The following is a 13,208-nucleotide window of genomic DNA, read 5'->3' on the forward strand; positions in this document are numbered from 1 at the left end:
CCCACCCAGAAAGTATTCAGACCCCTTTAAAATTTTTTACTCTTTTATTTGCTAAAATCTAAAAAGTTAATTTTATTTCTCATTAAATGTACACTCTGCATCCTATCTTGACAGAAAAAAAAATGTAGAAACTTTTACAAATTTATTCAAAAAGAAGCTGAAATATAACATGGTCATAATTATTCAGACCCTTTGCTCAGTGTTGAGTAGAAGCACCCTTTTGAGATAGTACAGTCATGAGTCTTCTTGGGAATTATGCAACTTGGGAATGATGCAAGTTTTTCGCACCTGATTTTGGGGATCCTTTGCCATTCTTTCTTGCCGATCCTCTCCAGTTCTGTCAGGTTGGATGGAGAACGTTGGTGGACAGCCATTTTCAGGTCTCTCCAGAGACGCTCAATTGGGTTTAGGTCAGGGCTCTGGTTGGTCATGAATGATCGCAGAGTTGTTCCGAAGCCACTCCTTTGTTATTTTAGCTGTGAGCTTAGATCATTGTCTTGTTGGACGTTAAACCTTCAGCCCAGTCTGAGGTCCAGAGCACTCTGGAAGAGGTTTTCTTCCTGGATATCTCTGTATTTGTCTGCATTAATCTTTCTTTCAATTGCAACCAGTCATCCTAACCCTGCAGCTGAAAACCATCCCCGTAGCATGATGCTCCCACAATTGCTCAGTTTGGCTGGACGGCCAGGTCTAGGAAGAGGTCTGGTCATCTTAAACTTCTTCCATTTAAGGATTATGGTGGCCACTGTGCTCTTAGGAACCTTGAGAGCTGCAAAAATTATTTTGTATCCTTGGCCAGATCTGTGCCTTGCATGTCCCCCCCCCCCAATTACGTCTGTGCTTTGACCTCATAATTCTCATTTGCTCTGACATGCGCTGTGAGGTCTTATATAGACAGGTGTGTACGTTTCATTATTAAGTCCAATCAGTTTAATTAAACACAGCTGGACTCCAATGAAGGAGTGGAACCATCTCAAGGAGGATCAGAAGAAATGGGCAGCATGTGAGTAAAATATACTTATGACCATGTGATATTTCAGGTTTTCTTTTTCAATAAAGAATTATTAGCCAAAAACTTTCTACATTTGTTTTTTAATGATTTTAAATTATTATTTTTTACTGATGTTTTTTTTTTTTTTTTTTTTAATAATGGGGAACTGAGTGTACATTAATGAGAAATATTTTAGCTGCAATTAAACTATCTAAGTAAACGGCTGGGGGCGAGTTGAGAGCACCCAGGCTTAGCCTCCGTCGAGCATGCGCACTAGACGCGGGGTTTGGTTTGTGTTTACGGCAGTTCTGGTACTGGCTAATATGCGATGTTATGACAAGCGTCTCTGAAATAAAACTCTTCTGTGGAAACAGGTAACTATGGATTTATGGCAGCATCTCGTATTTCTTTTCTTTCGTATATACGGCGCGAGTACGCTTATATATTTTTAAAGATTTGAAATGGCTGCGTGAAAACGGTATAAGGTTAATTTGCTGAGGCGCGCTAGCGTTTGCTAACCGAGCTTCATGTTCGGCTAGGCTAGGTTAGCCAGGCGCAAATAGTTGGGTGTGGTGTGGACAATTACGCGCTTTAACACATGGACAGTGGTTGTTGGTATAATGGATACAGTCATGTAGTATTTTGTGCGCATTTAAAATGTCCATATGCAAGTCAAACTAGTTATCTCGGTGGTCGGGCTGCTGGTTTATGTGCTCATCACAGAGCAACGCGTCGTCCGTTTGGGTGGCCCGCTGTGACTCTGAGCAGGTTCCTCCTCTTGATTTATCTTCATTTACAGAACAACAGATTTACAGGGCTGACGCATAACCAGGCCACTGTGTGGTCATTTGCTCACATTGGTTCTGATGTACAGTAGCTGTCGTGTACAGTAGTCAGCGGACGAAATGTCAACTCTTGAATTGGTCGTGGATAACAAAGTAGGCCTGTTTGACCCGGTTTTGTTTTTGTTTTTCTACACAGTCCCCCATGTGCTTCTTTAAACGCGTCCTTTATAGGCCACTTACAAAGGCCAGAAGTAACATATTAATAGTGATAATTGTGTTTTGAGATTAGCACATACCTTGATAAACTTATTTAAATGTGTAACTTTACTAAAAAATATGAACCAGACTAACTGCTAACAATGGTTATGATAGACGTTGCGTGGCACACTGTACAAGGGTGGGTGGGTAGGTCGGTTTATATTGAGCCGTACGACCAAGAGTTTTTCTCTTTCACAGCTCCTGCTGCTGGCTTGGTGTCCTGTATGGTCATGACTCCTGAGAACTCTCTCTAGGATTTTGTCCACCATTCACAGTTATTCAATCGATGTGTGAATTCTTTATTCTGAGCCTTCTAAAGACTGTAACTCGCATCTGGTAGGGCTGGTGTGTTGTTCTTCTAATATGCACTTATGATGTTGGAAGAAAAGAATCCGGGGCAGTTCTGTGCCCAGGAGGATTACATAAGATGGTTCAAATCAATTAAGCAAGCTGTGGATGCTTGGTGAGGTCGCTGACGTAGATTAGCCTGTCTTTACTTTGCCCACCTCTGGCACAGGAAGTGCTGGCCAGCTAAAGCTGTTCATGGCTCAGGGCTCATGGGTTTGCCCACTCACAGCTGTTTCTGTCTGTGAAGTAGAGTGAGGTGGGAAGAACAGATTTTCTTGAACGAGCTGTCTTCTGCCTGGTTTGTTTGCGTGAGCCAAACTATGGCTGTTATGCAATGTTTACAGTTAATATCTACACAGGAGTCCAGAAATATTACACACAATTGGCTGGTTATCAATATACACACAATGTTTTAACACACAATACAATACATACAATATTTTTTGTGTGTCTTCACATTTTCATTTCTTTTTTTTCCCTTAACAAATCAAAAGATGTAGCCTAAGCGGAAAGGATATACCAGATTGTTGCACTGTGGCATTGCAGGTCAGCTGACTAACCCCTGATCTCAGAGCAGTGGCATTGCAGGACAGCTCACTACTCCCTGTCACCTACAGCAGTGGCAAGATCTCAAAAACTGCGGATGTGTTTGTACCCATCTGGCTCACCGTATTTCGTCTTCTTGGAGCAGGAAGGAATAATGATTCACTAATGTTTAAATAGTTAAATAGACAAGCTTTTTACAGCAGCCTCTTATACAGACTTAAGTAAATTGAACTTGTCTCTAGCACTTGTGTTGCTAAGAGGGGGACTGGCTTTACACTGCCCTACGCTGCTGCTGGGGTCCCTGTTGAGAATGGGTACATGTGGTTTTCCATGGAGACACCCAGCTGACTAGTCATTTTAGACAGAGAAAAGGGGTTTTGCTCTCTCTGTGATTTTCTCTCTCTCCCTGTGTCTCTCTCCTGCTTCTTTCTCCCTCTGGCTGCTTCTCTTTCTCTCCTGCTTCTCCTCCTTCTTCTCTCTCTCCTCTCCCTGTTTCTCTCTTTCCCCCCTCTCTCCCCTTGTGTGTGTCTTTCTCTCCTGTCTCTGAATCTCTCTCTCTGCCTCTCCCTGCAGCTCTCTCCTTTCCCTACTGCTCTCTCTCTCTCCTGCTTCTTCCCCTCTCTCTCCTTCATATTTCTCTCTCTCTCTTCTGTCCCTGCATCTGTCTCTGCCTCTCCCCCTCTCCTCTCCCTGTACACTCTCTCCTGCTTCTCTCTCCCTCTCTCTCTCCCCTCTGTCAGCACCTCTCTCTTCCTCTCCTCTCCCTGGATCTCTCTCTCCCTCTTTTTATCCTCTCTCTACTTGTCTCTCCTGCTTCTCACTCTCCCTCTTCCTCTCTTTCCCTCTCTCTCTCGCACTCTATCACTCTCTTTCCCCCTCAATCCCACCCCTGCCTTTTATATCTAAGAAGCATCAGCTTGTGTTTCATTTGCCCAGTATCTTTCTCCATTTGGCTGTAGTGTCTCAGGGGAAGGAGGGAGAGAGGGAGGGGAGAGAGGGACAGAGGGAGGAAAGAGTCTGACAAGGCAGCCATTATAAAAGTGGGAGCCAGAGAACAGAGCATCAGTGTGTGCAAGCATGAAACAGCAGTGTGGGTGTGTGAATTCAACTTTAGTACCCTGCACTGGTAAAGTGATGCACAATACTGTTTAAATTTAGCCACTTATCTAAAGGAAATGTCAAGCCACTCCTTCGCCAGGCGAACAATGCATGCCCTTCATTGCCCTGCCACTCAGACTGGCCTGGCCCGATGCCGGCTCTTGTCAGTGCTGTGTTTGTGGTCATGGTGGTCCGGGGCCCTGCCCTGAGGAAGCCGTGCTTCCCCCCGCCATTCTCGCAGTGCCTCTGGCCCTCAGCCCGTGCAGCTGGAGCTGATGCTATGGCTCTTTTCAAGGTGGAGCTAGTGGTTCAGAAGGACAATATTCTGGTGTTTGGACTAAGCACCAAGTCTGGCATTTTAGTGCAAAGCACGACTCGGCTGATGTGTGCGTTTGCCACCAACACCATTGTTCAGATGTTTCAGCTTCGTTTCAGGGCCATTTCAGGGCAGCAGCCTCTCAGCTGATGTGCTCCATGTAGGTGCTGAGCTTGCTGCCACTGATGTGTGTGTGTTCTGAGAGAGCTGAGGGGTGTGAGGGGTCTTTCACTGCCCTGGGTGCTGCCTGGGTGTTCGCTACTGATAGCCTGGCGCCCTGCTCACCTCCCTCTCTTGTTTGTTCCTTTGTTCATTCTCCCTGTTAATTTGTTCTATTGACTTTGAATTAAGTGTGCTAAACATTTATAATTAGGCTATGGCTGCTTTCATTTATATATGGAAAAAAAGAGGTGGTTGTTGAGGTTATTTTTTCTTTTCCATTTTCACATTTAAAAAGTGTTGCAATTTTGAGGAACTTTGTAGTACAGCCTGTGGTTTTCATGTTCTGGTTCACAGACACTCTGATTTGCATATTGCTGTGGAGATGGTGTGTGTGTGTGTGTGTGTGTGTGTGTGTGTGTGTGTGTGTGTGTGTGTGTGTGTGTTGCAGTTTGTTTTTCATTGGCTGATCTAGAGTGGAGCCTGTGCCCATTCATTCCACTGCGCTTCCATTAAAAGATATCTGGACTCTGAAAGCACAACCAGTACTCTGGATAGTGGCTTTCCCACTGCAGATCTTTGCTGATTGGCTGCTGTGTAGTGGGCAGGCATGCTCTCATTGGTGACATTTGAAGTTGAAGACATTGGCAGCACAACTGGCCATTTATGATGTAGCTGGAAGTTTCTTTATGTGGTGGAAATGTAGTATAAGCCACTGATGGCCTTTGTGTTGGTGTTGAACCTAACCCTTACCTTTTTATTGGTGTGAATCCTAGCCCTCTTATTTGTGCTGGCATTAATCTCAACCCTCTTGTTTGTGTTGGCATAAACCCTAACCCTTCCCTTTGTGTTGTATTAACCCTAACCCTTCCCTTTGTGTTGTATTAACCCTAACCCGCTTGCTTGTGTTGGCGTAAACTAGGGATGGACCGATTCCGATATTAATATCTGTATTGGTCCCGATATTGAAAAAAATTCTAAATCGGGTATCGGTGACAATGTGACCGATCCATAAAAACAGATCTATTCAGTCTAATTCTATGCTTGTAACGTTCTTCGGAGTTAGTTCAACCTTAAATATCCACTCTGTCCCGGATAGAAGTGAACTTGAACAGTTAACAGGCGAGTGAAACACAAAGCACACAGAGGAGAGGTGAATCACTGACTCGTACTCACGCTGGTGGTATTCCACTTAATCCGTTTATTTCCTGGTTGACCAAAATAAACCTGGGCTCCAGCAACACATGACTGTTCATACATGAACTGGTGAGTTGTCCAAAGCTCATTTAATGCGTTACTTACAGAAATAAAATAAAGAGCAGTGGTCTGAGTCGGTCTACGGCAGAAAGCTAAAAAAACAGCAATATTCCATATGCGCGCTCAACTTGCTCCCTTAAAGAGACAGTACACATGTTTCTGGCCGTTACATGCTTTGTGCTCTGCGTGATGTCTGCGATAGCAAACTAGCCGCATAGGTATTGCTGTTTCTATTATTTCATCTCCTTATTTATTTTAAATTATATTTAGAATTCTTGAACCATTTCAAAGATTTCTTGCAGTTTATTTTTTTCATGTTTCACCAAAGTTGTCAACCTATTGTTTTTGTCAGTTTCAGGTTCTTTGGTATTATTTATTTTACATTCAATGTTATATTCATAATTGCACTGACTGAACAAATGCAAGTTGTGTTGTTTTTACATGTTTTTATGTGTGTTTAAGTGTGCTATACTGGTGCTCCTTATCAGAGCAGGTGCATACTTTTAATTCAGTATGTCTGTGTAAAAAAATGTCTGTGTGTTCGGTTCACAGGTGATTCATGAGCGGTCCCGGCCTGGCGTAGCAGGCATGGATGACATGGCCTCTGTGGGAAAGATCAGTGTCTCCTCTGACTCTGTGTCCACACTGAACAGCGAGGACTTTGTGCTTGTGTCACGCCTGGGAGACGAGACCCCTTCCACCAACAACGGCAGTGACGATGAGAAGACTGGCCTCAAGGTAAGCATCCGACCCTCCTCTATGCATGGAGGCTACATCTGTGTTTTCACTCCTGCTCCTGGAGAATCACCTGCATAATCACCACAATATAGGACTTACAAATAGCATTATATTATTAGGACAATATTGTGTAATATTGGAATAGCTTTGAGGTGAAAATTGTTTAGATTTGTTGGATAATATTAGTGCTGTGACTGGTAAAGTCTCGAACAGCTGAGGTTGGTCAGCTAAGATTGGTCTGTTGCATCCTTTATTTTGTCGGTATTGGCAAGGTCAGTACTGTCATAAGGATGTAGAATGTAAAGATGTCTGTTGTGTATGTCTTGCCCGCACAGTTCAGTGGTTGTGGTGTTTACTTGCTCTAAAATACTTTTTGATGGCTGAATAGTGATACAGGCTGGACAGTGTTGGGTTGTAGCCATGGACTGCCTTGCATTTGCAGTTCCAGTCTTAGCCACAAGGGTCAAGACATGGGCATTAGCCTCTTAGCTTATACTTTTACATAAACCCTGACTGACGGCCAGTAGTTGATTGGATATGACCCGTTGAAGGTGACGGGTTTGGGCCTGTCCTCATCCTGCTGAAGGCAGAGCAGGGGTTGCTTGCCTAGTCTCTCCTGTTAGTAAGTCATGCCTCTTCCAGCTCACCTTCCTGAGTTGGCTCACTGGTGTTAGAGCATTTAAATGTTCAGATTGGTGTGGATAGAGAATTGCTTGTAGGAATGTGTTTTTAATCTGTAGGCCTAGGCTTACTCCTTTAATCAGGAATTTGGTTTAGGTCCAGGTATAGGCCTAGGGTTAGGCCGCGTTATGCAAATATGAGATCCCTTTACATTTTAAATGTTCAAGACCATGGACATATTCATTTATAAGTAATTTATATAAAGAACGAAAAAAGTATTAAAATAATTGTGGGGAAATTCCACAATATCCCAATACTCTGTCTGTTTTAATTTCTTCTGGGATTTGTAGGAAAGGATGAGGAACAGCTTTACTCACACACACTGGGTTGTCTTGTAGCGCACTCATCATTGTGTCCATTCCCTTTCCAATTGGTTACGCAGTAGAGCCATTGAGGTTTTCAGTTTAATTTGCATTTGTTCATTGCTTTGTCTTGCTTCAGAGTTATACAGTCATGCAATAATGTGTGTGTGTGTGTGTGTGTACACAAGAGTATCTGTATCACCCTTGAGGTGTATTGTATGAACTCCTTATTCCTGTCTTGGTTGGAACTCCCTAGAAGGTCTACGTTCATTGTTGTTTCTCCTTACGTCTTCTCTGTTCCATTAAGGGTCCCTCTTTCATGTCCTCTCTCACCATCTTTGCTCATGTCGCTTCGTTCTTCTTTGAACCATAGTTCTGGAGAGGCACGGCTGTTCATTTGCTCACCTCTGTCCACGTTAATCTGCGTGATCTGTGCCACAAATAAGTAAATTTCGTTTTATTTTTCTTTCGCCAGTCCATATATTGGCTTGACGCATGTGTCTGTGGCTCCCTGTCTCTTTTGCCTTGACTCTACTGCATCTTGCCACTAGAGGGTGTTCAAGGACCATTCAAGCATTAGCTGTTCACCTTTTTGAACCCACCAAGGCAAGAACTCTTGCATGGGTGTACACATACAGTACCTGGCTTTTCCTTGCCTTGACAGAAAAGTTGGACACACACGACTTGTGTGATCTGAAAGCTGTGATGTTAGGGGCTAAGTCTTATTCTGAAGGTATTCATGTTTCTCTTTGTTCCCATTAAGTCATGCTGCACAGTGTCTGTGGCCCAGACGAGGGCATGTGGGCCCTGAAAGAGGCTCTCTAAACCTGTCATTTGTTACACAGGTGATATCTGAGGAGGGGGTCAGCTTTAAGGTCAGTCTTCCTCTCTCGCCTCGGCTGTTCTGTCCCTCTGTTCCTGCTTCCATGCTTGCTCCTGTTCTTTCATCCCCCTCCACTGTGATTGTGACACCATGTGCATATTCTCTGTGTCTTGATTGGTTGTTGTGCCCCATCACCTGGTTTGATTGGCAGCTGTTCTGAACCATACAGTGAAACGGGGTGAGATGTAGGTGGGTCTTGCTCTCCTTGCATAGCTCACCAATGCCCTTCCAGTCTTAGTCACTCATGTTTATACCTAGATGTCCACATGCCTCTACACTTCCAGTGACTTCTGAGCACAAGCAATTTACACTAGTCTGTGTGCCAGCTCTCTCTGGGCCAGCTCTCTCTGCCCAGGCGGCTGATTGAAGCCTATTCTTGATGTGCAGTTTTGTGCATCAGAACTGTAGGTGGTGTATCACAATAGCCTTGGTGTACACGTGCACTCCCAGTAATCCCTCCACCACTGCTGCCAATACTTGTCAGACTGTTTTAATATTCACATTTCAAGATCCTTTTCCCTCAATCTGCAGGTGTTTAAGCTGCACTAATTCTGCCAGTGTTGTAAATGTTTTAATTAGTGCACAATCATTTGAAAACTAAAGGTTAAAGACTGTACTTGCACTGTAACTCGTCTCTACATGAGGAAAGGGTAAAGCACAAGTTCCAGATGAAGTTCAGTAATAAAATGCTTTAAACATCAGGGGAAATAAATGTTAAAACCAACCAGAACTACTAATGAGGGACCAGCCATGTTTGAGCATTACAACATAATCACCTTCCCCCCGGAACACTCCCCCTGGAGTGCTGGAACTTACTAAAACCCATAAATTGTGTGTGCATGTTTGTGTGCGTGCGTGCGTGTTTGCGCTCGTGCAAGCAATTTTTAAATATGTATTTTGTGGTTATTGCATGATTATACACTCACTGGCCACTAGGTACACCTGTCCAAGTCCTCATTAATGCAAATGTCGAATTGGCCAATGACATGACAGCAACTCAATGCATTTAGGCATGCAGACATGGCCAAGATGATCTGTTGCAGTTCAAACCGAGCATCAGAATGGAGATGAAAGGTGATTTAAGTGACCTTGAACGTGGCATGTTTGTTGGTGCTAAACAGGCTGGTCTGAGTATGGTCTGAGATCAGAAACTGCTGATCTACTGGGATTTACACACACAACCATCTCTAGGGTTTACAGAGAATGGTCCAAAAAAGAGAAAATATCCATCCAAATGCGTTGTTGATGCCAGAGATCAGAAGAGAATGGCCAGACTGGTTTTAGCTGATAGAAATGGTAAGTCACTCAAATAACCAGTCGTTACAACTGAGGCATGCAAAAGAGCATCTCTGAACGCACAACACAACCTTGAAGCGGATGGGCTGCAGCAGCAGAAGACCACACCGGGTGCCACTCCTCTCAGCTAAGAACAGGAAACTGAGACTACAACTTGCACAGGCTCACCAAAAATGGACAATCGAAGTTTGGAGTAACATTAATATTAGAATAATGCGCCATGTCAAAGCATGAATCATCTCATACTGGTTTCTTGAATACAACAATGAGTTCACTGTACTTGAATGGCCTCCACAGTCACCAGATCTCAATCCAATAGAGCACCTTTGTGGAGGAAGTGGAGATTCGCATCATGGATGTGCAGCCAACAAATCTGCAGCAACTGCGTGATGCTATCATGTCAATATGGACCAGACTCTCTGAGGAATGTTTTCAGTACCTTGTTGAATCTAAGCCACGTAGGTTTAAAGCAGTTCTGAAGGCAAAAGGGGTTCAACCTGGTACTAGCAAGGTGTATCTTGAGTGGCCGGTGAGTGTATGTGGTAATGTGTATTTGTGTTTGTGCCATATGTTTGTATTTGTGTTCTTGCTTACTTGTACATAAATGTGTGTGTACATAAACACCTGGAGGCTGTGTGTGTGTGTGTATGCGTGTGTATGCGTACGCATACATAAACACACTGTGTGTGTGTGTGTGTGTGTGTGTGTGTGTGTGTGTGCGTGTGTGTAGATTGTGGGAAACGGCAGTGAGCAGCAGTTACAGAGGGAGCTTGAGGATGTTCTCATGGACCCGTCAGTGGCTGAGGTGAATTCTGGACATGACCACATTGCCGGGGGGGACCAGGGCTACCCCACCACTGTTGCTCCACCACGGCCCTGCCCTGCACCCCCTAAACTGGAGATAGTACTTCCTGTTCAGGGAGCTCAAGAAGGTGAGCTTGTTAACTCTCTTGGTTTTTCAGAGTCCTCCCATAATGCAGATCTCCAGTCACGGAGAGCAGTGTCCTGTGTGTTGTGCTATACCCCGGTGAGGCTGCGAGGAGTGTGAACGTCTGTGGTTCTCTGAGCCAGATGAGTGCTTGGCGGAGAGCCCGGGGACACTGGTCCCGGATGAGGACAGTGTGGTGTTCAGCAAGCTGACGTACCTGGGCTGTGCCTCTGTGAACGCCCCCCGCAGTGAGGTGGAGGCGCTGCGCATGATCAGCCTCTTGCGTAGCCAGTGCCAGATGCCCCTCGATGTCACCCTGTCTGTGCCTGGCGTCTCCGAGGGAACTGTCAGGTGAGGAGTTGGTGGGGTCTCTGTATACTCAACTGTCACGTCTACAGTCGTGGTCACATGGTTTGAGAATGGCACCAATTTTTTTTTGTTCATAAAGTTTGCTACGTCAATTTTTATGGTGACGATTTATATGAACTCTGGATTGTGAAGAGTTAGTGAATTAATGAATTACAAATAATTGCAACATCATTCCATGTCATGAAAATGACCATATGACAAAATTATTGCATTTCAGCCTGATAAAATGGCCTGATAACATCATTTCAGCTCAGGAGAAAAGATTAATGAGCACAACAGCTGCTCTCACTCTGTCATGCTGATTGTAAGAGCAAACTGGTTGCTTAAAGAGGGTAGTGGTGCCTTTTAAAGTTTTCTTCTGTTAACCATGGTTACTTGCAAGGAAACGTGCATCATTGAATCAATAAGGGTTTCACAGGCAAAGACATTGCTGCTTGTCAGACGCTCCCCAATCAACTTCAAGGAGAGCGGATCAACTGCAGTGAAGATTTCAGGGCACCAAGAAAGTCAAGTGAGCATCAGGACCGTTTCCTAAAGAGGGTGCAGCTATGAGATCGGGTCCTCACCAGTGCTCAGGAATGGCAGAGGGTAGGTATGAGTGCATCTGAATGCACACTGAGATGAAGACTTTTGGAGGATGGCTTGGTGTCGGATACGGCAGCAAAGAAGCCACTTCTCTCCAAGAAAAACCTCACGGAAAGACTGGCATTCTGCAGGATGTATGGGGACTGGACTGTAGAGGAATGGGGCAAAGTTGTTTTCTTTGATGAAGCCCCCTTCACTGTTGGGGTCATCTGATTGTCCAGAGAAGAAAAGGTGAGCGTTACCATGAGTCCTGTGTCATGCCAACAGTGAAGCATCCTGAGACGAAACACAGCCATGAATAAGGAATGATATCAAAACATCCTCCAAGAGCAACTTCTCCCAATGATCCAGGAGTAATTTGGAGATGAACAATGGTTTTTACAGCATGATGGAGCACAACCCCAAGCACTGATTAGGCAAGGATGGGTTGCCATCACTCAAGATATTGCCCAGAAGCTGATATCCAGATATCAAGTCTTAAAGAATGGTCAACACTGTAAATATAAGTCTTCGTTTAAACTGAATGTATTTGTCAATAAAAAGTAAAAAACAATTATGGAATTCTTATTACATAATGAAGAATTGTACTTCATTATATAATATAAACATCTGACAAAAGGTAAAAAAGGTTCAACTGAATATTAGAAAAAAATGAGGTAGTAAGCTTTATGAAAACCAAAATTTGTGCCATTCTCAAAAACCATTGGCCGTGACTGACTTTACAGAGAGGAGTTGGCGGAATATGAGAGATAGCTGACAAGAACATACAGGTTCACTCACTGGACTGGCTTCCCGCATCTGTGTGGTTTTTCATGCATGTTTCTGCTTCCTTGTTTCACTGTCAGGTTACTGGACCCTCAGAGTGGCACTGAGATCTCCAACTACCCCATCTACAAGATTCTGTTCTGCGTACGTGGTCATGACGGTACACCAGAGAGCGATTGTTTTGCCTTCACAGAGAGTCACTACAACACAGAGATCTTCCGTATACACGTCTTCCGCTGTGAAATCCAGGCGGCGGTGAGGGGCGCGCACACACACACACACACACACACACACACACACACACACACACAGGTTTTCATAATAGTACTATGAAGTTCCTACCATTTCCACTACTTTCATTTGGTCTGACCCTGTGTGTATTAATTGTTTGTCTAATTCAGAGTTGTACATGATTCAGTCAATACAGAATACTGTGTGCATCATGCCAATGTGCCATTATTAGCAACATTGAAAACTGTCTGACTGTATTTAAAATATGACCATATCACCTTAATCCTGACTGTATTTAAAATATGACCATATCACCCTAATACTGACTGTATTTAAAATGTGACCATATCACCTTAATCCTGACTGTATTTAAAATATGACCATATCACCCTAATCCTGACTGTATTTAAAATATGACCATATCACCTGGCAAAGCCATGACACCATGACAGCACATCTTGACACACACAAGACACACACACTAGTGATTACTAGGGGGCTGTGGATCACACGTGCCCAGAGCGGTGGGCAGCCCTAGCCCGGCACCCGGGGAGCAGTTGAGGTTAGGTGCCTTACTCAAGGGCACTTTAGTCATGGCATCAGGCCTGGGAATTGAACCCACAACCCTCCGGTCACAAGACCAGTTCCCTACCACAGGACCATGACTGCCCC

At 44.2% G+C, this 13,208-nt stretch overlaps 1 protein-coding gene across 4 annotated transcripts in view; it reads left to right on the forward strand.

Annotated features, from left to right (window-relative positions):
- Positions 1 to 1,230: 1,230 nt before the first annotated feature.
- Positions 1,231 to 13,208, forward strand: part of rabgap1 (RAB GTPase activating protein 1) — a 43,419-nt gene continuing 31,441 nt past the window's right edge. For 3 of the 4 annotated variants that reach the window (XM_077019037.1, XM_077019039.1, XM_077019041.1), the window contains exons 1-6: positions 1,231 to 1,365; positions 6,311 to 6,496; positions 8,325 to 8,354; positions 10,389 to 10,590; positions 10,730 to 10,937; positions 12,386 to 12,560. In XM_077019037.1, the coding sequence (XP_076875152.1) occupies positions 6,347 to 6,496; positions 8,325 to 8,354; positions 10,389 to 10,590; positions 10,730 to 10,937; positions 12,386 to 12,560 (765 nt within the window). In that variant the 5' untranslated portion in view covers positions 1,231 to 1,365; positions 6,311 to 6,346. The remainder of the gene's footprint in view (positions 1,366 to 6,310; positions 6,497 to 8,324; positions 8,355 to 10,388; positions 10,591 to 10,729; positions 10,938 to 12,385; positions 12,561 to 13,208) is intronic. The other variant, XM_077019040.1, reaches the window with a different exon arrangement.

This window comes from Brachyhypopomus gauderio, chromosome 10 (genome assembly GCF_052324685.1).
Source record: "Brachyhypopomus gauderio isolate BG-103 chromosome 10, BGAUD_0.2, whole genome shotgun sequence".
NCBI lineage: Eukaryota > Metazoa > Chordata > Actinopteri > Gymnotiformes > Hypopomidae > Brachyhypopomus > Brachyhypopomus gauderio.